At 34.1% G+C, this 27,603-nt stretch overlaps 2 protein-coding genes across 2 annotated transcripts; one reads left to right on the top strand and one right to left on the bottom strand.

Annotated features, from left to right (window-relative positions):
- LOC147409697 (chaperone protein ClpB1) lies at nt 1–3,430 on the bottom strand. Its single transcript, XM_086431628.1, has 2 exons — nt 3,272–3,430; nt 1–2,828 (listed from the first exon to the last, which is right to left on the bottom strand). Exon 2 carries the CDS (start codon nt 2,811–2,813, stop codon nt 78–80), a length of 2,736 nt encoding a protein of 911 aa, XP_086287754.1. The 5' UTR covers nt 2,814–2,828; nt 3,272–3,430; the 3' UTR covers nt 1–77.
- A 9,209-nt stretch (nt 3,431–12,639) lies between these two features.
- LOC147409696 (Tetratricopeptide repeat (TPR)-like superfamily protein) lies at nt 12,640–15,923 on the top strand. Its single transcript, XM_086431618.1, has 2 exons — nt 12,640–15,313; nt 15,412–15,923. Exon 1 carries the CDS (start codon nt 12,801–12,803, stop codon nt 14,523–14,525), a length of 1,725 nt encoding a protein of 574 aa, XP_086287744.1. The 5' UTR covers nt 12,640–12,800; the 3' UTR covers nt 14,526–15,313; nt 15,412–15,923.
- The last annotated feature ends 11,680 nt before the right edge of the window (nt 15,924–27,603 follow it).

The raw sequence follows: 27,603 nt of genomic DNA, 5'->3' as shown, positions 1-27,603 counted from the left end.
AAAAAAAACCCCAACAGGTACTAATATTATCCACCACATTCAGCAGACACACCATCTAACATTCTTAACAATCACACTCACTCCTCCATCCCCTCTTCATCATCAATTTCCTCTATCTTCATCCTCTTCACTGCCTGTGCAGCATCACTCCTTGCACCACCACTTGGTATCTGTATCAGTATATCAGACTTCTGCCCCGTGCTTGCATTAACAAGGCCTCCATTCTTCTCCACCCTATACACAAGTTCCTCACCACCCATAGCAGCATCAATATAAACCGTGGAGTTCTCATCAATCTCCTCCTTCACAAGCATCTTCGACAACTCTGTCACCACCTTCTTCTCTAACCATCTCCTTATTGGCCTTGCACCATAAACCGGATCATAACTTTTCGCAAGCACAATGTCCAATGCAGAATCCGACACCGCTAAAGCAATGCCCCTCTCAGCCAAACGACTCGCAACATCCTTCATTTGAAGCCTAGCAACCTTCCTCAGTTGCTCATGAGAAAGAGGATCAAACACCACAATCTCATCGAGACGATTGAGCAATTCTGGCCTAAAATGCCTCCTTACCTCTTGCATCACTTGCTCTCTAGCACTCTGCATCGAAATTTTACCCATTAATCCGACAAGAAGATGCTCTGCTCCAAGATTCGATGTCATAATTATAACTGTGTTAGTGAAGTCTACTGTCCGTCCTTGGCCATCGGTTAGTCTACCATCATCAAGAACTTGAAGGAGAGTGTTGAAGACAGCAATGTGGGCTTTCTCAACTTCATCGAACAAAACAACACTATAAGGCCTCCGCCTCACGGCCTCCGTGAGCTGCCCACCTTCTTCATGGCCAACGTACCCTGGAGGAGCACCAATTAATCTTGAAACCGAGTGCTGTTCCATGTACTCTGACATGTCGATTCTCACCAAAAGGTTTTCATCATCAAAGAGTTGCTCGGCGAGAGCCTTAGCAAGCTCGGTCTTACCAACACCAGTTGGACCCAAGAAGAGGAAGGATCCCATTGGCTGTTGGGGACGGCCTAGACCCGCCCTCGACCTCAACACAGCCTCTGCCACTGCATTAACTGCTTCATCTTGTCCTACTACTCTTTTATGCAACCTCTCAGCGAGCCCGATCAGTCTCTCCTTGTCATTCTGTCCAAGCCTCGTGACAGGAATGCCAGTCCATCGGCTCACCACTTCAGCAATCTGATCAGGTCCAACAGTCTCTGTAAGCATTAAGTTCTCATCGGTGCTACCTTCAAGCTTTGCGATTGCAGATTCTATCTCTTGAATCGCTCCATATCGCAAATCAGCAACTCTAGCCAAATCCATTCTTCTTTCGGCCTCTTGTAAGGAAAATAAGAGCTCTTCTCGCCTCTTCTTCAATCGGCGAATTTCATCTACCCGCTCTTTCTCCTTCCGGTATTTCATCATCAAGGGCTGCAATTTATCCCTCAAATCATCCAACTCTTTCCGAACTTCAACCAATCGGGCTTTGCTTGCTTTGTCCTTCTCTTTCTCAAGAGCATGGAGTTCCACTTCCAATTGAATTCTTTTCCTTTCAAGGTTATCTATCTCTTCTGGCTGGCTATCAAGTTGGACTCTAACATTTGCACAAGCTTCATCGACCAAATCAATTGCCTTATCAGGTAGGTGACGACCGGTTATATAACGGCTAGATAGCTGAGCAGCAACGACAAGAGCTCGGTCTTGAATTCTTACACCATGATGACCTTCGTATCTCTCCTTCAATCCACGAAGTATGCTTATCGTATCCGGAACACTAGGCTCGGCGACATAAACTTGTTGGAACCTTCTCTCAAAGGCGGCATCTTTCTCCACGTACTTCCTATACTCCTCGAGTGTAGTGGCACCGATACATCGAAGTTGGCCTCGGGCAAGCATTGGTTTTAACAAGTTAGCTGCATCCATAGATCCCTCGGTTCGACCAGCTCCAAGAACCAGATGGATCTCATCAATAAAGAGAATCACCTTCCCTTCAGCTTCTTCAACTTCTTTTAATACAGATTTCAACCTTTCCTCAAATTCTCCTCTGTATTTCGCACCAGCAACAAGAGCACCCATGTCCAAAGCCACAAGCCTCACATCAGAAAGATTGCTTGGAACATCTCCTCTCACTATCCTTTGAGCAAGGCCTTCAACAACCGCGGTCTTACCCACACCAGGTTCTCCGATAAGAACTGGATTGTTTTTGGTTCTCCTCGAAAGAATCCTTATAACCCTTCGAATTTCTTCATCTCGCCCAATGACAGGATCGAGTTTCGCCGCCTGCTCGACAAGGTCACGCCCGTAAGTCTTCAAAGCCTGAAAATTAGAATCACCAGAGGCACTCTCCACCTTCTTCCCTTCCTTTCCTCGAAGTTTCTCAACCTCCGATTTAACTCTTGATGCACTAACTCCTGCCTCTTTGAGGAGATCCCCAATTTGAGAATCCTCAAGGAGGCCAAGGATCAATTGGTCTACAGCGAGATGGGTATCGCCACGAGATTTTTGTGAAGATTGAGCTCTTCTGATCATCTTAATCAGAGAAGTATTGGCTGGGACTTCATCAGGAGGAGGATGTTGAGAGGGGATTTTCTTAATTGCTTGGTTGAGTACTCGCTCGAACGAGTTTGCAGCCTCATCTCCACCACCAGCATTCGAGATCGCTTGGCGGAGAATGCCATTAGGATCAGAGATCAACACAAGAGCAATGTGAATTGGAGTCATTTGTGCATGGCCTGAATTCAATGCGAGTTCATGAGCTCCAACAAGAGCTTCGTTTGTTTTGTGGGTGAACTTATCAGGATTCATAATTGCTTCTTATTTCTGCAAAGAATTAAAGCCCAGGAAGAAAAAAAATGAGAATCAGAACCAGAGCTTCTAACCCAAATGATTTCTTTGAAAGAAATAAAAAAAATTATGGTAGCAAATCTAAAATGGGGTTCTCATCAAGATTAAGAGAGACACAAAACGAGAGCTTATCAGGATTCATAGTTGCTTCTTATTTCTACAGAGAATTAAACAAAACCCGAGAAAAAAAAATTGAGAATCAGAACTAGAGCTTCCAACCTAAATGATTTCTAAGTACTGGAAATATATATAATATAAAAGAGAATCGAAAATCTAAACTGGGTTCTCAAGATCAAGAGATTTGCTAAACCAATTGAGTTCTCACGATTGAAGAAAAGAATGTGACATTTATAAAAAATGAAAAATATTGATTATAGAAAATGATGAACAAATAAGAGAATGAGAATCGAACCATTTACCTTGTAATCAAGAGTTTTATACTCAGAATAGAAACGTGCTTTTAACTTGATCGAAAGGATCTTATAACAATCGTTTTCGTTCTTCGCTATGTTAATGGCGTTGGAAGAGAGTCCATTTTACTTTATAGTGCCTGTAGCGAAGCGTCGAGATAAAGGAGCAGAGAAAGAAGGTGGCATGGGCCCTTCTAGATCTTACTAGAAAAATCGTTTTTTTTTTTAATTCTTTTTTAATGTGGGGCCTCTTCTTGAACCGTCATGAACACAACACGTGGAATTGCTTTTCCCAACCCACATCTTTTTAAATAGTAAAATGACGAATTTGACCTTTACAATTTTTAATTTTACTCTCTGCACCTGCGTAAAAAATCTCGAATGCAACCAATCGAATGAAAAGCCTTCAAATTTTGTAGCAGTTTGACAACTTGTACCATTCAAGAAAGGAAAATGTTCAGTACCAAACATTTTTCAAAACATGGGTTAGCAGTTTTGGAATGGGCTGATTTTTTATGAGGATGATCTCTACGGTGAGGAGATCATCATCACCAAAAATTAGTCCATTCCAAAAATTCTAACCCCATCAAAAATGATTTATAAAAAATGGATGGTTCGATTTTTCAACTTGTAAACATGGGATTAGAAGTTTTAGAATGGGCTGATTTTTGGTGAGAATGATCTCCTCACCGTAGAGATCATCATCACCAAAAATTAGCTCATTCCAAAACTTCTAACCCATGTAGGACAAAAAGGATTGGCTAAAATGTTGGCCAAAATGTTTGGTGTTGAATGGGACCCTTCAAGAAAAATTACTATTTTTCAATATTTCCTGTTAATTTTTCTTGGTAACTTTGTCATATTCATCTCTTTTAAGATTATGCTACATGGAGGCATGTGCAAAACAACATGTCTAAGGGCTTATTTATACTTTAAAATATTAATTAAATAATAATTTTGAGAATTAGATAGGAAAAAAATGGATAATTTTATAATTTTGAAAATAATCGGAGTGATTCAAGCTTATACCTCATATTGCATATCCTGATGTAAAAATGTGTAAGAATCATAGATGTCTTTTGACTCGTATCTGGATAAAAAAACATATATGATTCCAGCACACTTAGACACCACGATGTGCGATATGAGGTACAATATTGAGGCCACTTCAACCTTATTCTTTTGAAAATTAACCAGCGTGATTTTAGAAATAAGGATTGTAATTTTTTTGATTTTTTTTTTTTGAATCAAAATTATCTTGATTATATCAAATTTAAATGTTAAGTCGGGGCATATTTGAAATCCAAATTTTGGTGTTGAACCATTTCTACTCCACCTTCTCTTATTATAATAGTAAATATTAGAAGTTGAATCAATATAGGTTAATTTTCAAATTACATACAATTTGTATGAAATTTATTTTATTTCTTATATTTAATCATCGAGGAAGACAGAAAAATCATTAATAAAACCTTCAGAGTGATGATTTTGTACCGAACTCAAATTTTTTGATTTATCCAATTGATAGATTCAGATCGAACATATTTTTGTTGATTCAATAGTGATTCGATAAGCAACTACAATACAAAAATTGTCTATACAACTAAAATTTCTTGTCTAAAATTTTGTATTTGATATGCCAGTACGAATCGCTATATGTAGTATCAATAGGTATCTAGTGAACCTTGCAAATATGAATTGGTATTTTCATATTGGATTAAAAAAAATTTATACACAAATTTTCTCATGAGAATGATTTTCAACTTAATTGAATGTTGAGGTTAGGGTTAAAGAACAAGTAGGATAAAGGCTTGGATTTTCAAAGCACAAACAAATCAATTCAATGACAAATAGATTTAGAAGTGGAGAGAACGAGATATGAGAGGTGAAACTAAGAGCTTGGCTAGTGGGAAGAAGAAGGTACAATGGGTTTGGTGAGATCAATGCATGAGTCAATATATTATGGTCATGCTCAGGTTTGGGAGCTAGGCTTCTCGAGCAGTCTAGTCCAAAAACTTATATTACACACACACATGTGTGCGCACGCACGCACAATCTATTGAAACTTGGTCCATTTAAAATTGAGAATTGAACTAAATCGATGGTTTTGGGCTGATTTGATTTGATTTGGAATAGGTGGTGATTTAGTTCTAGGAAAAGAAAATGGAGAACTGGTCAATTTGGTTCGGTTCTTGGATTATGACTTGTATAGAACCGGACTAAACCGAGAACCAAACTCTTAATGACTCACTGCCATTTAAGGATTTAGGACGAAGATTAATGACTTTTTATCGATAAATTAATACTTTATTATATGAAATTTCATGTTTATTATTTATTTTTTTTTTCTATTAAAATTATCACTACACCAAAAATGGAAATTAGGAACGGTTTATAACCGTTCCTAAGTCTATCTGAAACGGTTGAAAGATCGTCTCTTATCAATGCGTCGTTAATGAGTTTAAACGGTTGGAAGCCATTTCAAATCTCAGGATTTTGAACGGCTAAAAATCGTTTCAAAATCTGTATTTATAAAACGGAATGCACTAATAAAAAAATATACCTTAAACATCAATTTAAAATCTGATGTCTATTAAATTGACGTCTTAAGTCTGAGCCTTTAGACATTAGTTACAAACTGATATCTAAAGTGGTTACAAATCGAAATCTAAAATTAAAAAAAAAAAAAATTAATTTTAAAAAAAAAAATTAATTTTTAATTTTTTTTTACTACACACTTATTACCCGCAATCAAAATAGAGTCAAATAGAGAACATCGAGGTTCTCTATCACATTAATTTATATACAAAAGAAGTTACAATGGGTCATATTACTCTTAACCGACCATGCTTACAAATAAAAGCCTTATTACTACGATGTCATTATATTGATCCAGCTTTCATACAAAGAGTTGTTGAGAAGAAACATTATAGTTGTCCACATGGCATAAGGTCTTTTATTTATGAGGGAATACCATTAAGTTGCATATACGCATGCATCAACTCATGAGCAAAGATCGACTTAGTTATTATTCTATATTAAGAGAAAATTTGTGACTCATAAATATTTACCCAAGGACTTGAACTATAAGAACTAAATATGTGAATCAAAATGTGGAATAAAAGTATTTGCTTACTAAGGGAGTTAAACCCCACCTTAAGGGGGTTGGTTTACAATGAAAATCTTGGCTTATAAGGGGAGCCAAGCCCAACTGTAATGAGGTCGGTTCACAACAAAAGCCTTGGATCATAAAGGGATCCAAGCCTGATCATAAAGGGGTCTATTCGCAACGAAAGCCTTGGCTCATAGGAGAGCTAATCCCCGAACGTAAAGGGGTTGATTTACAACGAAAACCTTGACTTATAAGAGGAGCCAAGCTTAATCGTAAGGGAGTCAGTTTACAATGAAAGCTTTGGATCATAAAAGGATCCAAACCTGACCTTAAGAGGGTCAGTTCACAATGAAAGTCTTGGCTCATAAGAGGAGCCAAGCCCGGTCGTAAGGAAGTCGATTTACAATGAAAGTTTTGGATCATAAGGGGATCCAAGCACGATCTTAAGGGGATCGGTTCACAATGAAAGCCTTGGCTCGTAAGGGGAGCCAATCCCGACTGTAGTAGGGTTGGTTCACAACAAAAGCTTTGGATCATAAAGGGATCCAAGCCTATCCGTAAGGGGGCCAATTCACAATGAAAGCCTTTACTCATAGAAAAGTCAATCCTAACAGTAAGGGGGTTGGTTTATAATAAAACCCTTGGCTTATAAGGTGAAAACGCCATCGATCCATAGGTACGGATACACTTTTTTTTTGGGAGTCACAACCTATTTTTTTGATCTAGGAATTGAAACATGATTATAAAGGGATAAGAAATACTAAACTACGAAAAAAATTATGGGTACAGGGATTAAGTTACGGGACTAGAAAGTATTAGACACTAATCTCGCCCGACAAACGTCGGTGTCTACTTTTTCCAAAAGTTTTACATTACAAAAAAATGGCCTAAAAAATATAAAAGTTACATTTCTTTACTTGAGTGATTATTATGATTGATTCCATTAGAAACTGATGGAGAGCGTTCTTCGTGTGAATTTTCTCGTTTTTATCTCTATTACTAAATCTGCTTCGGATATTTGAGATGAGATTTTTTTCTTTTAGATTTGAATATTTTACTAATTTTTTTGGGTGTTTTTAAGGTTGAAAATTAAGGCTTGGGGTTAAGTATTGAAAGCGCCCTCAATCCGCGGGGTGAGCGGATCCGCTTTTGACTCTTAAGGTTTGATAGTCGCCACCTAGTTATTACGGTCTAGGAACTGAATAGAGACTCGAAACGGATAAATCAACTAATCTACTATAAAAATATGGGTCCGGGGGATCACGTACGGGGTTGGAAGGTGTTAGGCACCAACCCCGTCCGGCCAATGCTGGTCTCTACTTATCCCAAATAAGACTACATTGCTAACAAAAAAAATCTAGATAGAAAAAATAAAATAAATTTTACCTTCAAACGCAACGGTCCTATTTCCTTAGATCTGATAAAACCACTCCTTGTACCGTACTCCTTATTTCGTTCTATCTCCGGATCTGATTTCTGATCTCCGAGGCAAGGTATCTCTTTCTTAGATCTGGATTCTTCGAATTTTGTTATGGATTTTGGGGTGTTTTTGAAGGACTTCTAGGTGTTTTTCAAGCTAAAATCGAAGTATGGGTATTTGATAAGAAGTTGAGGCTTTAAAATTAGGATTTATGAGAGGCTAGGGAAGCTTTTTGGCCTACTTCTCTTAGAGTTATGATTTTTTATGAAAATAGGGTGTGAGGACCCCTATTTATAGATTTTTTTAAGGGTTTGTTTAGATAAAATTAGTGTTTAATTAGAATTCTTTTAGTTAGAGTTATATTTTAGTTAGAATTATTTTAGGTAGAGTTGTATTTTAATTAGAATTATTTTAGGTAGTGTTATATTTTAATTAGAATTCTATTAAATAGAGTTATTATTTAATTAGAATTCTATTAGGGTTTTGACTTTTGGTCTTACTTGATTGACTTTAAGATTTTGACTTTAGTCTTACTTGATTGACTTTAATATCTTGACTTTAGTCTTACTTAATTGACTTTAATTTTGACTTTAGTTTTACTTGATTGACTTTAATACCTTGAATTTAATTTTGCTTGATTGACTTTAATTTTTTGGAGAACCCCCCTCTATTATATCTTTAATTTTTTGGATCCCCAAATGGAGGGGTCTTTGAAGAAATATCTTGGCAACCCTCAACAATTTTGCCTGAGAGCCTGATTGATCGATTTTTTAGTTTAAAATTTTAAATTAATTTTATTAATGTTTTACTTTAATTATTTAATATTTTATTTATTAATTTCAAAAATTTTAATTATAAAAATTGTAAAATTATCGTTTTACCCTCGGAGATGACTTTTTGTGTTTTAAGTCGGTTTTTGATGTTTTAGGATGTTTTAGAATCGATTTTTCATAAGAAATTCAATGGAAATGTTGATTTTTATCATTTATGAATTTTTTTGTGTAAAATGATCGTGAACTTTATGAGGAGCGTTTTCATAATTTTGTCGAATTTTGTGAAAATTGACGAAATAATTTATTTGGTTTCGATTTGTTATTTTATGTGTTCGAAAAGGTTTTTCTAAGCGTAATGTAGGCTCTAGGGTTGTTTTGATGTTAGGGGTATTTTGATAATTTGGTCATTTTTTAGTGATTTTTATCATAATATTTATTTTTGTCTGCAAAATGATGATTTCTATGTTTTTGGGATCATATTTTCCTAGCGTAGCGTGGTTTTTACAATTTTGTCAGTTCAAGATACCTCATCCGGATTTCTGAAACATATCTGGTAACAAAATAAAGCATTGGAATAATCATCCATCCTTCGGAACCGTTGCGATCGGGTTGACGAGTTGATTAATCAAGCGAATGCAAAAATGGGGTATCTACAAGTATAGACTTGGGACTTCAGATTTAGGATTTTGGAGAGTGCTTAGAGAGTTTTTAACTTCTCTTTTCTAGGATTTTTCTTGACCACCAAAATTAGGTAGTAGAAATTCATTTTTAAAGAGCTTTGTGATAAGATTAGGGTTTGGATTAGATCTTTTGGAGATAAGGTTTATCTCTAACTAATCTGTTAAACTGTTTAGATTAGGATAATATTTGGATAAGTTTTTATTTTAATTTTGAATTTTTTTTATTTACATAGAATGAGAATTTTTTAATTTTTGGATAACCCCCAATGTATGATTTTTTATTAAATTAAATTTTTAATTATTTGGGACCCTCGATAGAGGGTTTTTATTAAATATCATGTGAACCCCACTTAAGGAAATGGGCCACCATTTAAAATTTAGCCCATGGGCTTAATTAATTAATTTTATTTTTTCAAAAATTTAATTTGATTTATTAAGATTTCACTTTACATTAATTAATGTTTTAATTATTAGTTCATAATTTTTTATTTTTAGGGTTTGAAAAACTATCATTTTACCCTCAAAGAGGACTTTTGTGTTGAGAGGCTAATTTTCGACGTTTTGGAATGTTATGGAATTATTTTTTCGTAAAAATTCAATGATAGTATTGGTTTGTGTCACTTATGGGTTTTTGCCATGAAATGATTGTGGACCCTATAGGGGTATTTTCGTAATTTTTTTAATTTGGTGAAAATTGACGAAACAGTTTATTTAGTTTTAGTTTGTTGTTTTATGTGTTCGAAAGGGTTTTCTTAAGCATAACATAAGCTCTAGGGATGTTTTGATGTCAGAGGTATTTTGATAATTTAGTCATTTTTTTGATGATTTTTTTCGTAAGACTTCTTTTTGTCAGAAAATGATGATTTCTATGTTTTGAGTCATATTTTCTTAACGTAGCATGATTTTTAAAGTTTGCTTCCTTGAAATATCTCATCTGAATTTTGGAAACACATCTAATAACAAATAAAATTTTATAATATTCATCTATCATCGGGAATCGTCGTAATTTGATTAACGAGTTGATTAATCAGGTAAGTGTAAAAATGGGGTGTCTACATAAGGGAAGTCAAACTCAATTGTAAATGAGCTAGTTCATAACGAAAGCTTTGGATCATAAGGGGATCCAAGCTTGACCTTAAGGGGATCGATTCACAATAAAAGTCTTGGCTCATAAGGGGAGTCAAGCCTTGCCATAAAGGAGTTGATTAACAATAAAATCTTTGGATCATAAGGAGATCCAAGCTTAACCTTAAGGGGGTCGGTTCACAATGAAAGCGTTGGCTCATAAAGAGAGTCAAGCCCGACCGTAAGGGGGTCGGCACCTACAAAATGTTGGCTCACTTGGTAACCAAAGGTTGAACGTTTAGGGTTGGTTCAAGTAGGAACTTGGTTCATGATGAAACTAAGTCTGACTGTGTTGGGGTTAACATCTACAAATTATTGGTTCGTAGGGGGAACCAAGCCTGATTATTTTGGGTCGGTTCTATACAAAATTGATTCACTAAAGGAAATCAAACCTGGCGGTATGAGGTCGGTCCTTTGCTACTTAGGACTTGGTTCATGAGCGAACCAAGCCTGACCAATGAGGATTGGACTAATTCGTTCTTATTTTTAATAATGAATGGTTCGTAAGGAAGCCAAGCCCAACCATTGGGCATCGGTTTAGCTTTTTTGTCTTTTAAGACTTGGTTTGTAAGGGAACTGAGCCCACTGATGGGGCGGTTTATTTATTTTTATAGATTTGGCTCACAAACAAAACCAAGCTCAACTATTGGGTGGTCGATGTAATTGATTTTTGTTCCAAGCTCGACCATAGGGGGTCAGATCTAATGGCTTAAAATTTTTGGTTTATGATAGTACCAAGCCTAATCGATAAGAGGAAATGATAAAAAATGGGTGAAATGGACAATGTATTTATAAGAGAAAAACACCTCAAGGCATGCAACAAAACCAACGGTTCAAATAAATAAAGGTAATCATAGTCGTCATGTTTTTTAAGGTGAAATGGTTGGATGACTCATGACATGAACATTACTTAACGAACCCCAGACCTCGAAATGAGAATTTAGGGAAGTACATGATCTAACAACGAAGGGCCACGTGTCACATGGTATCATTCATTTGTTCTCAAGCGCTTGGATTAAAAATCCAAACCCCTCGAGATGGAGTATTGTAGAAGATATTTATCGTTGGGTACCAAGGGGTGACATACGACACCTAGGGATTCCGATTAGGTATGAAGATCTGAGGGTAAGTTCAGTGGCTCAGTCGTAAATCAACCATGGATTAGGGTCTCGGTTGGTCAGGAGAATATTGGGTCAAGAACAAGTAGTAGAGCCATTCAATCCAGATCCCTAAAAATCAGGGATTAAGTCAAAAGTGGTTAGAATGTTTGTGAAGGAAAGTCAAAAAAAAAAAAAAAAGGAATATATGGGGACATGATATTGAATATATACTTTCCCAAATTACCAATTAAGATCTACCTTCTGAATCGGATATGGTTCAAATTGATAACAAAATGTAAATGGATCATAAGATTTCATCTTTATAAATATATGGACAGAGACACTAGAAGATATGAGATTCTCCCCCTCTAAATTTTATTCTACTTTTTGCACTAAGGTTTTGACTTAGGCATTGGAGTGGTGTTGTTTTAGGCACACCCAGTGGCGTGAAAAGTGGAGGTTGCAAGACATCGTCATAGATCTAAAGGTAATGCAAATTTTTGCATCCACAATGCACAATTTGTCTACATATTTTTTTTTTTGATATGTTGGACTACTAATTAAAACAATAAATAATGGTATTCTCTATCATATAGTTGTGTATCAAATTGTTATAAAATAAGAGAACTTCTATTACCAACTTTTGCTAGCCACCCCAAGATGTGTGCTAATTCTTTGGTGATTTAGATATGAATTGGGGTTGCGTTGCCGTGGAAATAAAATCTCTCCACAATAAATAGCATTTAATCCTTTTTTTTTTCCTGTTATTGGTGATTGTTCATATATCCATGGGGCTATATAAATATTCTATATTTCTATTGTATGCCAAATTAAACTCAATGACAATAAAAAAAAAAACTTAGTAATCATGTTTTTATCAGCAATATTACAATCAAAATGTATATTCAAGACCCTCATAGAGCATACTTGAAAATTCTCATCTCATATTCTTCGAGGAGATTTTATATGAATTCTTAAATAAATAAATGAAAATTTTCAATAAGAATCATGTGGATAGAATCGGAACTGATGGATACCTATGGTTTTTATTGTCTCTGATTTCAAATAATTTAAAATTGGAATCAAAACCGATAATATTAATGGTTCGCAGCTCTAGGTTACTTAGGAATCGAATCGAAACCCGACCCATTGACTCCCCTAGCCCGAGCCAGAAAAATTGGGTTTGGGTAAGGTGTGGGTTTACTATAACGATAAGTGAAACGATTCTTGTTTCATGCGGTCGGGTTGGGTTTTGGGTACCCGAATGTACACCCTGACATTCATCACAACCTATATAACGATCCTCGTTCAAACCTGCTTCATTGACCATGGCCTCCTTCGATTCTCTCCTCCAGAAGTGTACCTCGCTTACACACATCAAACAATTCCAAGCCCACCTCATAACCACTGGACTTTTCCAATTTTGCCCTTCACGTACAAAACTCCTCGAGATATGTGCCATCTCCTCAACCCAAAACCTCAACTACGCCACCGAGATATTCCGCTGGATACAAACTCCGTCCACCAACGATTGGAACGCTATCATTCGTGGTCTCGCCCGAAGCGAACAACCCCAAAAGTCCCTCACGTGGTATCAAACCATGTTACGTGAACTCTACAAACCAGACGCTCTCACGTGCTCCTTCGCCCTCCAAGCCTGCGCACGTGTCTTAGCTATTTTAGAAGCTAAACAGATTCATTCTCAGCTCCTTCGCTGCGGTTTCCAAGCCGACGTTTTATTACAAACCACTCTGTTAGATGTTTACGCAAAGACAGGTAATCTTGACGATGCACAGAAACTGTTTGACGAAATGCGTAAGAGAGATATTGCGACATGGAATGCCTTGATAGCTGGCTTGGCTCAAGGGAGCCGACCTAGAGACGCATTGAATTTGTTTAAAAACATGAGGATTGACGCGTTTAAACCAAACGAAGTAACCGTCCTCGGTGCTCTCTCGGCTTGTTCCCAATTAGGTGCATTAGTCGAGGGTGAAGCCATTCACGCCTACGTGCGTGATGAGCATTTAGACTCTAACGTACAAGTGTGCAATGCGCTTATTGATATGTATGCTAAATGTGGGTCCGTCGACAAGGCTTGCAATGTGTTTGATACAATGCCATGTGTCAAAAGCCTCGTGTCATGGAATACTATGATCATGGGGCTTGCTTTACATGGGCACGGGTCAAAATCACTCGAGTGTTTTTACAAAATGGCCCATTCGGGTGTTCCACCCGATTCTATTACGTATCTCGCTACACTTTGTGCATGCAACCATGCGGGCCTAGTCTCGGATGGGCTCCAATTATTTAAATCAATGGCCCAATCTAGGGTCACCCCTAGTGTTAAGCACTTTGGGAGCGTGGTCGATCTTCTAGGTCGAGCGGGGCGACTTGAGGAGGCTTACCAAATCATAACATCGATGCCTATAGTCCCCGATGTGGTGCTATGGCAAACCCTACTAGGAGCTTCGAAGACTTATGGGAATGTTGAGATGGCGGAACGAGCTTCTCGAGCACTAGTAGAGATGGGGTCTAATAGTTGCGGTGACTTTGTGTTGTTATCAAATGTTTATGCGGTCCATAAGAGATGGGATGATGTGGGGAGAGTCCGAGATGCAATGAGGGAAAGAGAAGTGAAAAAGATTCCCGGGTTTAGCTTCATTGAAGTTGAAGGTGTGATACACAAGTTTGTTAATGGTGATCAAAGTCATTCATATTGGCGGGAGATTTATCAAAAGTTAGATGAGATTGGTTTTAAGATTAAGGGTTATGGGTACTTGCCTGAAACATGTAATGTGTTGCATGATATTGGGGAGGAAGATAAGGAGAATGCTTTGTGTTATCATAGTGAGAAGTTGGCTGTAGCGTTTGGGTTGATTAGTACAAAAGAAGGGAACCCAATTCAAGTGATTAAGAATCTTAGGATATGTGGGGATTGTCATATTGTGTTTAAGCTTATTTCTAAGATTTATGATCGTGAAATTATTGTGAGGGATCGTGCTCGATTTCATCATTTCAAAGAGGGGTCTTGTTCTTGTGGGGATTACTGGTGAGAGTGTTCATGTACATGGTTTTTAACCTTGGTATCGCATCCTGTCTCATTCACCAAGTCTTCTTAGCATATCGGATGAGACAATTTTTTTTTATGATATCTGAACTGAGGAGGCGAAGAAGAATATCTCAGTGATTGTGTCTCATCTCGATCATGAATGGGACTGAGATGACTCCGTCTTGGATAATTTTTAAGACCTTATTAATTTATGATCTAACATGATCATGTGCATTCCATCTCCTATTCAACCCAACAAAAGCATTAAGTTTGCTTTATTCTTGAAAGGGTTGTGATAATATGACGCCCTCTCTGACACACGGCCCCATCACATAACTGAAGATCATTTGCCTGGGATACATAATAAAAAGATTTATGATTATGTGTATCCCGATCTGTGATTAAGTTGTTTTTGCAAAAGGACTCGCCATCTTTTATATGTTTCTGCAAATGCAAAGGATCCGAGATATCTGACCTTGGATTTGATATTCGAATATAAACCTTATCCAAATAATAGTGGATCCAAAGTGAATCCACCAAATTCTGGTCAAGTAACAGACTAGGGTGTTAATTAGGCTTGTCAATGAACTGGTTTTTGTGCTGGCATGTGTGGACTTGGTAGAGGTAATGTTACTAGCTCTGCTACGTTATCTGTTTGGTCTAGAACGGATATGTCGATAGCTGGGCTTGAGAACAAGGCCCATCTGGTGGTGCAGCCCGACAGTTCTCGATGAAAAGCAATCGGCCGGGCTTGGGCTAGGATATATGACTTGATCACAATCGGCGGGCCTGGTAATAAGTGGCATGAGCCCATTATTCTTATAAGTGAGTTTCACTTTTATTCAGGTTATAATTAATTTACCTAAATTACGACTATCTCCTTGATTTAGGTAATCATACTTGAATTCATCGTGGCGACTTTTAAGGATTCATCCCAACCTCGATGATGCTCAAATGTCTCATCATTCAACTCAAGGTCTCTGACAACATCAATCACGGAGGCACATGTTTGATGGGATAAAAATCATATTCCTATCATTCTGCGTACATTTTTCATCCAAAAGTATCTCTAGTCCACAAATTAGGTGAAATGATGGGTAGGTCAAGTGTTTGAACCCCCATGAAGTAATGAATTCCTTGGGGCCACCCTCCAGGTCAACTAAACTAGTTGCATGTAGGACTTTCTGAGTGGGCGGTGTTGTTAAAGTATTAAATTAGGTTGTACGGTATTAAGATGTATCAAGAAGCATCAAATCATTATCTTAGTGTGTAGTTAGATAAAGATTATGGAATTAGTTATGATGCAATGTATTAAGGTGCACACTGATGCACTGAATCAATTTGATATTATAGTTAGGGTGGTTACGTAACTATATGTATAATTTCGATTTAATAAGGGTTGAAACCTGAGATATAATGATTTGGGTAACTATATGTATAATTTCGATTTAATAAGGGTTGAAACCTGAGATATAATGATTTGGGTATTCAGTTCATCTCAAATACTTTCATTGTCTAGTTAAGTTATTTTGAAAGTCTTTTGTGATATCTGAAATATCTTTAAAAAACACCTTAGAGGGAGGTGAATAGGTTTTCTGTCAATTTTAACTTATCAAGCCACTTAAAAATCAACCGAGCAATTGCAATATACAAACAATTAGATTTTCAGAAAGAGTCATGTTGGAGTGACCTCAGTGGGGGACACCTTGATGTGGTGGTGCGTGCATGTCTGTAGATACGTTTTACTGGTATCTCGGAGAAATGCATCTACGGGCATACGCTCATCACCACGTCAAGATGTCCCCCATGTGTCCCCCACTGAGGTCACTCCAACATTACTCTTCCATAAATTATAAACAATAGTAGAGTTTAGAGAAAATCCAAACAACATAAGAGGCACATATTTATGGTGGTTTAGTGATCTCGGTCTCTACTCCATTCTCATAAAGCTCAATGACTTAGGTCGATATCTTTTTATTCAATACTTTCGGATTACAACTGTTTACACAGAAAGGCGAGCATACCCTCACAACACTATGCCTAGGATTTTCACTTAAGCTGTTTTGAGACCTCACAATGAAAAATCTCTATAAAATAAATTGAAAAAATAGAGCAACTCTCTCTCTCTCTTTAATTCAAAATATTACTAAAAAAAGATCAAAGAAGATGAAAGAAGGATAGAAGAATTCAAAGGTTTTTACTCAGATCTAATTGTGTTTTTCCTTTTTTGTTCCTTGATGATCTTCTTTGAAAGATCTCTCCTATTTATAGAAGAGAAAGGGGAATTGAGTATGAATAAGAAACCCTAACAAACAAAGATAGACTCTAAAAGAAGTCATCAATTTCAAAAATACCCAAAGACCAAGTCTTTTTCAAAAAAAAAATTGATCGTTTGAAACAGAATAAGAAAAGGTCGCACGATTGAAAATTTTAGCGCTTGGTTCGATCGAACTAGCAAACTCAAGAGCTCTGAGACTTTCAAGTTCGGTCGACCAAATAATCTTGGTTGCCCGAGTGAGTAAAAAAAGGTTCACAAGTTTCAGGTTCGGTCAATCGAATTGATTTGGTTACCCGAGTGAGTAGAAATTACAATACCCAACTTTCGGGTTTGGTGGACCGACTAAGTTCGTTTGACCGAGTGACAAAATTGGAGAAATCTATGAGTTTCGGGTTCGGTCGATCGACCAAGAACACTCACACATATTAACCTTTTTCTGAATTCCATTTTTTCGGTGTATGTCGATCTTGATTAGATCTTTCATTCTTCTTATCATCTTTTTTGAAATTGGTCTTCAATGAATTTTGACTTTGATGTGTTTTCTTCAAGCTAGAAACTTTCCAACACGATCTTTTACAGTGATCGATTACATTTAAAAAGAATTACAGGGAAATCAATTATAAGAAATAATACAACTCATGGATGATAACAAATACTTCTACAATCTCTCCCTTTGTTAAATTCATGAAAATTATATTTACATAAACAAAGGTTTTTTCAGAATTGATTTTCAAATAATCTCCTGTAATTTTTACAGCTGCAAAAAAAAAAAATTTAAGCCTCAAGCCATCGTACAACACAACAACCTATCACATTAGTTCATGGGGATAAAGTGAAAACAACTTCCCCATTCATCATGCAACCTCCCCCACACTACATGATTATATGTTCAACAAAATTAACACCTATCAACACATAACACATACCAATCATCCAAAATAATCTTGTGTTCATACATACAAAAGTGTGTGTGTTCATATGATCTCCCCCTAATTGTCTGGATTAGATAACAAGTACAGACCCAAAATAAATTTTGATAAGAAGAGATTAGTCGCCTTCAATCTCATTTGCGTCACCGCTTACATCATCACTTGAAGATTGAGGATACTCAAGGTAGTTTTCATGTTTGCTCCATAAGTAGTTATCAATGAGTGTGACTTTCTTGTCAATGCCTTTAAGTGGTTTTAAGATCTTTGAATCATTGCTGGAAAACCCAATGTTCACTGGTACCTTTGAATTTATTAGCTTTTGTCGAGGTTTAGATCTTCATACGAGATAAAATAGTAGCATTGAGAGGATTCATTTGATGAATGATCAACTTAGAAGGAGGGGGGCGAAAACCATTAGACTCAATGATTTTACTAATGATAATGGAGAATGGGAGGGAAAGACGAGAAATTGTATGAGTTGATGCCTTCATTATCAAATGGATTATAACAGAAACTGCATCAATGGGTTGTTTAAAATGAATACACCCCAATAAATAAAATATGTTAGGACCAATTTCATCGCGATGACCAACTTTAGACAATAAGTTATAAGTCAACATCTGAGCTAGAAGTTTATAATTTGGAAGAAGATAAGTGGTTTTAAGTTGGTTAGTCTAATGGATGTTTTGACCATACAGAGTTACAGTAATCCTATCTTTCGAAGATGAATTGTACACAGGATATATACTTAATGGCATTCTTAACTCTAGAAATTCTAAGAATGTTAGCGACAACATCAAGACTAATTTCAATGATTTTTTCTTGAAAATATGATTTGAAATGAAGAGAGGAATAATCGATGTAAAAAAAAAAAGAGAATAAAAATGGCAAATTTGAGTTTCACTGTAGCTACCTTTCAGTTTGAATGAGGGTTTCCACCCCAAATCAACTATTATTTGTTCAACTTTATTAGAAACCAACTCATGAAAACTCACATACCTTTTAGGGAAGAGAGGATTAGTATAAAAGATATGAAAATAATGATCTCTGCAAGCATTATTGTAAAAATCTTCATCTTGCACTTGAGCTTGAGGACGTTTGGAGGCTAGCTTCTTCCTCATGGTAGGATGCGTGTTCACCATTGATGAAGGAAATGAAAACTTAAAGAGAACTGTGAAAAATGGTTGTGAGAGATGAAGAAGATAAGGAGGCGATGGAAATGGGTGAGAAAGAGAAACAAAAAAATAGATTAGGATTTTTAAGAACTAGTCAAATGATATAACATAATTGCTCGGTTGATTGAGCATGGGTCAGTCGCCCGAAGTGCAAGATGTAACTACGCACGATTTAACTTGTTAGGTCAATCGATTGACTTGACAAAATGAAAAAATATTTAACAAAAAAATTATTTTGTCACAGATTATAAAACAAAAACTAAAGCTTGTAAACACCCAAAGATTTTTAAAAATACGTGAATATTTAAATATTTAAAATTTTTGTAAAAATGTTTGCAAGTTGTATTCAATTTCAATATGATCAAGTACAACAATCCTATCTTCTACCAAATCACGAACAAAATGATGTCGAATGTCAATGTGTTTAGTTCGTGAATGTTGAATGGGATTTTTAGAGATATTAATAACATTAGTGTTGTCACAATATAAATGCATACTTTGTTGATGAATACCATAATCTTTGAGCATTTATTTCATTCAAAGTAATTGAGAGCAACAACTCCTTGAAAATATATATTCAGCTTCTGTAGTAGATAAATATTCTAAATTTTTTTTTCTTATTGTGCCAAGAAATTAAATAATTACCAATATAGAAACAAGCTCCGCTAGTACTTTTTCGATTATCTACATTATTTGTCCAACCTGTATTTGAATACCTTGAAGTTTCACAATTAGTTTCAAAAGGATACCATAAACCAAAGAGTTGTATTCTATTAACATATCTAATGATTTTTTTAAATAAGTGAGATTCTTTTAGTTGTGATTGATATTTAGCAAAAACACCTATACTAAAAATAATGTCTGGTCTACTAGCTGTTAAGTAGAGTAAAATTCCTATCATTCCATGCTCATCTTTACTTAACTTCACAGAAGTGTTCATTGGAGAATTTGCAAGTTTTGACATTTTTAAGTCAAACTTTTTAATAATATCATTAGCATATTTGGATTGACATAAAAAATTACCATTACTCATTTGCTTTATTTGAAGATCTAGAAAAAAAAATTAATTCTCATTCTAAACTCATTTCAAATTTAGATTTCATAGAATTTACAAATAAAATTCTAATATCCATACTTTGTTTCTTCCGAACTAATTTAACTCATCTTGCATAATACAAATACAATCACTATCTCTTAACACTTCATCAATGCATTTAGGTTCTACCTTGGAAGTAAAATACAAGTAAATAGAGATATTTTGAAGTTGTTTCCCAATCTTAATTTCACTATCCAAATTTTTCATAATATAAAAAATTTGATGATTTTTAATAACTCAAACAGATTTTGACTCCATGATGATTTCTTGAGGAACTTCAATTGTTGTAGCAGATTCTTGTTTGTCTTCTTCTTTGAGTTCTTTTTCTTTAATCCCGTCATAAGCACATTAATAGACTCTATAATGGTTTGGGTTCTCCTATTGAATATTTTATATGCTTTGCTAGTCATGGAATATCCTTGAAATATAGTATCATCACTCTTAGCTTTAAAATATTATCTATCACTAAGAACATAATATTCACTCACAAAAACTTTAAAATACTTAATGCTAGGTTTTTAACCTATCCAAAGTTCATACGCATTCATGAATATGTCGATCTTAAGATAAACTCTATTTATTATGTAACAAACAATATTTACTACTTTTACCCAAAATTATTTCAAAATATTCTTTTCACTTAACATAGTTATAAACATTTCTTGAAGCATTCTATTTTTCTTCTCAGGTATTTTATCTTTTTGAGGTGTTTTAGGAGTTGAAAACTCATTTTTAATTTCACTATTCTTACAATATTCTATAGGTTTGGTGTAATTGAATTCAGTACCATGACCATTCTTAATTTTCATAATAGTGGTACCTTTCTCATTTTGTACATTTTTGCAATTATTTTAATCTATCAAAGGTACAAGATTTTTTTTTAAGAAATACTGTCCAAGTATTTAGAATAATCATATACCATCATAAGACAATACCTTTTGTCTCCTATACTTTCTACCATTGTTGGCCTAAAAATTCTATATGAATGAGTTCTAAAGGTCTAGAGGTGCTAATGAACTTGATTGCCTTATGAACTGATCTAGTTTGCTTACCTATTTGACAAGTCCTGCACATTAATTTTTGAGGTTTTATTAATTTGGGTAATCCTATGATCAATTCTATTTTGCTAAGTCTAGATAGATTTTTAAAGTTCATGTGACATAACATTTTATGACAAATTTCAGCATTTTCAATTTAATTCACATTTAAGCAAACATTAGAACTATTTTCTATCACATAACATTTATCATTAGTTTTAAGTCCTTCCATGATAACAGTTCCAATATTAACATTTATAATTTCACATACATTATTGGTATACTTAATAACATGATTTTTATCATATATTTTACTAATACTCAAGAGATTGTGTTTTAACCCATCAGCACATTATTTATTCTAGGCAAACTAGAATCCTAAATAATTCATTTTCCAATGATTTTAATACAACTATCATCACCAAAAGTTATATTACCGTTATTATAGTCATTTAAAATATAGAATTGGAATTTATCACCAGTCATATGTCTAGAGCAATGACTATCAAAATACAATTTAAAATATTCAGAAGCTTTAAGAGTAGTTTGCACAACAAGACATTTCAATTTATCATTTTTAACCCAGATTTTAGATTCAAATTGCGATTCATATTTTTTAGGAGATATTCTTTTTATATGTTTTACTATTTGAATTTCTTCTCTTATTAATCTTGACTTTCTGTTTAGTTCTTCTATTTTCCAATGATTTTCTTTATTTTTCAAAAAAATTTCTTTTTGAATTATGAGATTATTTCGTTTTTTTCTATATTCAAATTGCATATGACTTGTAATTCCACAATAATGATAAATAATAACAGTTTTTTACCTCATTACATGTTGAGAATAGCTTAATGGTGTTTAATAAAAATTGATTTTTCTTAGAGAGATATTGCTTTGACAAATATGATTTTGGATGTTGATGGTAACGATTTATCTTGAACATATCATAAACCTCTTTTATCTCCAAATGATTTTCCTGTATTAAGTAACTTATCAAAAGTTTCATAACTTTGAGAAAAATCATTAATTTTTTGTTTGTTAGCTTCAAGCTTTTAATTTTAACTTCAACTTGTATGATCTCTTTATTTAGAATTCAATTTAGTTTTGAGAGTTCATTGATCTTGTTTTATTTTATTTCTTAAAGTGATTCCACAAAATCTTAATTTTTTACAAATTTCATTACAATGGATCTTAACTTCAAGTTCTCTTTAGTCAGATTTTGAAGGTTAGAATTTGTAATCAATAATTCTGAACTTTCATTCATCAATTTTTTCAAATCTTATTTAAGTTTACTTATAATTTTAGTTTTCTTTATATAACATATTGTAGGCTTCAAAAATACAATTAATGTTTTCATGTTCTTCTTTTATTTTATTTTTCAGCTAAATTTTTTGAACAAAATTATTTGTTGTAATCATCATTAAGTCTCTTAAAGAATTAGATTTTTATTTTCATTAGGATATTTAGACTCATTTGATGAATTATCTGAATCATTATCCCAACACTACGTGAAAATTGGACGGGCTAAGGCCCACGAATTTTAGAAACTGAATTTTGATGGTCTAGGACCGTCGAAATTCTTGATGTTCCTAGATTTAACGGCTTAGAGTTGTCGAATTTTTTTCATCCTTTATTAATTTAACAGTTTTGGCCCGTCGAAAAAAAAAATAGCAATGAAAAATTCAACGCCGATTCGACCTCTTGGTCTGTCGAATTTTATGAAATTTGACAACCCAAGGCCATCAAATTTGGATTTTTTTCACATTGTGCAAGTGGTTGTCATTGCTTTATTTTTATTTTTCTTATGTGTATTAGCGCATTCACTAGAGATATGACCAAAATCTTTGCAAGCATAATATTGAATATTTTTATTAGTTTTCTCTTTTTTATTATTTTTTTTTCTTAAATTTTTAAATTTATTGTCAGATTTTGTGAAAAATTTTTCTTTGCTTAAAATTCATTTTAGCTTTATAATTTTTTTTGAATTATTTACTCATTAAGGCAACTTCTTCGTTTGAATCTTTTTCAATTTTAGAATCGTTTTGTTCTTTAGATGAGTTGTTAGACGTTTTAAAAACAATATTCTTTTCCTTATTAGTATGATAATTTAATTCATAGGTTTGCATAGATCATCTTACCAATTCATCTACTTTTATTTGATCAACATCCTTACTTTTTTCTATTGCAGTAATTTTAGGATAAAAACGTTCAGGAAGTGACATAAGTATTTTTTAACAATCTTATCATTAGGAAACAATTCTTCAAAATCCCACATAGAAGTGATAATTTCATTCAGTTTAGTATAAAAATTCATAAAAGATCTATTTCCATCCATTTTCATAGTTTTAAATTTTGTAATTAACATTTGAAGTTTCGTTTTCTTAATATTAGAAGTTCCTTCATGAGTAAACTCTAAGAGATCCCAAATTAGTTTAACATATTTACATGAAACAATACGATTAAATTCATTAGGAGATAAAACACAATGTAAAACACTCAAACTTTTTAGTTAACTTTGTATATTTCACGTTCATTTATAGTCCACTCATATCGACATCATTGACTAAAGTAAGTGTTACAGGTTCATTCCATCCCTCTATCATCACATTCCAAGCATATTCTCATACAGATTTTTCAATGTGCATAATGAGTTCTATCAAAATATGATGGTTGAGAGATTGAGCCACCTTTCCTTTTCATAACCATACTCCTAAAACAAGTGTCACATCAAGGATGTTAAGCCCTAAGAAAGTGTAACATGTCTCTGATACCAAGTAAAATAGTTCTAAAAAACACTTAGAAGGGGGTGAATGGGTTTTCTACAAATTTTAACTTATCAAACTAAAAATCAATCAAGAAATTACAACATATAAACAATTAGAATTTTAGAAATTATAAACAGTAGTAGAGTTTAGAGAAATTCAAACTGCACAAAAAGCACATATTTATAGTGGTTCGGGTGATCTCAATCCCTACTCCACTTTTGAAACTCTCAATAACTTGAACTAGTGTCTTTTTATTCAATGCTTTCAGATTACAATCGCTTACATAGAAAGACAAGCATCCCACCGCAACACTATGCCTGAGATTCTCACCTGAGCCATTCCGAGACTTCAAAATGAGAAATCTTTGTAAAATAAATTTAAAAAATAGAGCAACTCTCTCTTTCTTTAACTCAAAATATTACTAAGAAAATAATCAGAGAAGAAGAAAGAAGGATAGAAAAACTCAAGGGCTTTTATTCAGATTTATTTGTGTTTTTTTTTTTTTTTTTTTTGCTTGTTGATATTCTTTGAAAGATATCTCCTATTAACAGAAGAGAAAGGGGAATAGAGTTTAAATAAAAAAAAAACCCTAATAAACAGGGATAGACTTTGGAAATAGTCATCAGTTTAGAAAATATCCAAAGACCAAGTTTTTCTTAAAAAAATTGATCTTTTGAAACAGAATGAGAAAAAGTTGCACGACAAAAACTTTAGCGCTAATTGTGTTTTTCCCTTTTCTTTTGTGTGTTGATAGTCTTTGAAAGATCTCTCCTATTTATAGAAGAGAAAAAAGAATATTATTTAAATAAGAAATCCTAACAAATAAGGACAGACTTTAGAAGGAGTCATCAGTGTCGAAAATTCTCAAAAACCAAGTTTTTCTAAAAAAATTATTTTTTTGAAACAGAATGAGAAAAAGTCGCACGACTGAAATTTTAACTCTCGGTCGACTAAACAAGTCTGGGGTCGATCGAGCAAGCAAACTCAAGAGCTCTAAAACTTTCGAGTTCGGTCGATCAAACATTCTCAATCGCCTGAGTGAGTAAAAAAAATGTTCACAACTTTTAGGTTCAGTTGACTGAATTGACTAAGTTACTTGAGTGAGTAGAAATGAAGGTACCCAATTTTTGGGTTCGGTTGCCCGAGTAACAAAGTTGGATAGGTTTACGAGTTTCGAGTTCGATCGACCGACCAAGAAGACTCACACACATTAATCTTTTTCTGAATTCCATTTTTTGACATGTGTCGATCTCGATTTGGTCCTTCATTCTTCTTGTCACCTTCTTTGAGTTTGATCTTCAACGAATTTTGACTTTGATGTGTTTTCTTCAAGCTAAAGACTTCCCAACATGATCTTTTACAATGATCAATTACATTTAAAAAGAATTATAAGGAAATAAAATACAAGAAACAATACAAGTCATGGATGACAACAAATACTTTTACAGTATCAGAGCTATGACCTACTTCGATCTTACGATTAGGCCAGCCATGATCCTATATTTAATATATCTTCCTAAAACATTTGCCTTTCCTACATCCAACCTTCTCTTGTTGCTTGCAACATATTTTGGAGATAGATCAATCATTGTGTTTATATCAAATATTGAATCTATTTTCAAGTACATGTACCACCTTTGGCTTTTCCCTTACCATAGCTTGAATTATCGTGTTACATCAACCACGCCTTTCCTTGTAATCTATTGATGGTATTTTAACAAATAGGTTCCATGCACTATTACATTTCTTATTCAAATCCTCCACCTTCCTCCATAAAATTTAAAAAAAAAAATCATCATTGTTGCCTTGCAGTACCAAGTCTAACTTCATTGATGAGATTTTCACTTGCACCCACTGTTTCATATTGTTCTCTTCAACTTTTGAATGTGTGCATATATTGATTGTCATTACCAGTGTATTATATAAGATGTTGGTACATATGCATTCAAGAATTCCTAGGACTGAGGGTGCGACATCAAACAAAGATTATGTCAAATTTCTTCAACATCTCTTCCAACCTACACACACTTTAAAATCAATATGGTTTGTTGGTTTATTAGCCTTTTATCCCTTTGGTCATTGACTTGACAACTACCATAAGTCTCGTCCTCTAAGAAGGCCTCAAAATTCAATCCTTTTTAGGCTTAATTTTCCCAACTTTAAATCCAACCCATTAACAATTGAGCCCAAAAGGTCAACCCAGTAGTATATGCTCGACACACTTCCACTAACATCCAAAATTCAAGTCCAATACCCAGTTCACTCCCTATATTTTAATAAAAGAAATGAGACTAATTATGTCAATTGGGATTTTTTCTTATCCTCGTATCTTTCAAAAAATTGAAACTTAGGGGTTAGAGTGTTGGATTAGGTTGTACAGTATTAAGTGTTGATCTACATGTGGCCGCATGTTGTTCATTTACTAGTTTAGCATCCTCGTTTAAGCAAATTTTAGACTCCTTTCTAATAGTTTTAATCTTATAAAAACTAGTTTTAACTTTGAAATTTTATTGACTATTTATTATCAGTGTTAACTTGAATAATGCAAGAAAATAACGTGGCATAACAGCACAATTTAGTGTGCGGCATGTTTAATCCAAATAACGAGTGAAGGACAGAATAGTGAATCTGGAACTAATAAAAATCTCAGATGATCAATCACATGGAACCTAATAAGTAGTTTTGTAACTTGGAGATGCCCTCAATGCACATGGGTGTTTGTGATTGGTCAATCTGGGATTCTGTGAAATAGTAGAAGCTATACAAAGCACGAGAGATGGACATATGAGAAGATCTAGGATATAAGGCCAACTTTTTGTCTCGTGGGATATGTGATTAAACATTCAACTAGATTAGTGACTTCTAATTGTTGGATGTGATCATTTATATTGGTTGAGTTCTAGTCATAAATTGAGCTACTTTTTGTTACCAAATCTAAATTTTATTTAAAATCCTTTCTCAAAATAGATCATTCAAATATCAAACATTTTCATTTATGGTTTCCATGGGAAGGGCTTGCTTTAGAACTCATTTTCACTAAAATCATTTGAGAGCCACTATAATCATCTTGGCCAAAATCAGCATATAATATTCACCGAGAAAAAATTCAGCATTCAATTCATCTCCATGTTGAGCCATGAATGTGTGATTTAAAAAATATATATATAATTATTAATTAAAATGGATTATCGATAGAGGAAAATGTTTTTTTATTACATTTCCTTTCAAGAATCTCACCACCCTGATTGATGAGAACGACACCCACAAAGTCAAGATTCAAAATGAACGTTATTTTTACATGTAGAACAATGGACATTTAGCATAAAAATTCCATAGGTTCATGATAATAACAAAAAAAAGTGCCACTTTTTTTTTTTAAATACTCAAAATAGGGTCATTTTTTTAAAATATATTCATTTCAGTGTTGAGGTTTGACACTAGGTAGATTTTATGAATTATACCTTGAAAATTTTGAAAAATCATTGAGTTTTTAACTACCAATTTCCATTTATATAATTGTGAAAGAAGAAATATATCAAGATTGATAAAAATATATAAATGATTTTAAAATAAATGAAAGAAAGGAGAGTTGCTAACATTTGGTGGAAAGATACAATATACTTTTTTTATGCAAAAATTACAACCCATAAGGGCCCTAAACCTTTTATAAATTGCAATATGATAATTATCAAATTAACCCAATGTGATTAAACTAATTTTTGCAACAAACACAAATTTTTGGTATAAGGATTTGATGATAATGATGATCTCATTACTAATTACTCAACATAAACAGTGATAA

The sequence above is a fragment of the Akebia trifoliata genome, chromosome 2, assembly GCF_017979445.1.
Source record: "Akebia trifoliata isolate Shusen 1 chromosome 2, ASM1797944v1, whole genome shotgun sequence".
NCBI lineage: Eukaryota > Viridiplantae > Streptophyta > Magnoliopsida > Ranunculales > Lardizabalaceae > Akebia > Akebia trifoliata.
Note: the sequence above shows the minus strand (reverse complement) of the source record. Positions and strands in the feature narration are given on the sequence as shown.

What these genes read in the sequence shown, in the direction of transcription:
- LOC147409697 (XM_086431628.1), bottom strand. Translation starts at nt 2,813, where the DNA reads ATGAATCCTGATAAGTTCACCCACAAAACAAACGAAGCTCTTGTTGGA.
- LOC147409696 (XM_086431618.1), top strand. Translation starts at nt 12,801, where the DNA reads ATGGCCTCCTTCGATTCTCTCCTCCAGAAGTGTACCTCGCTTACACAC.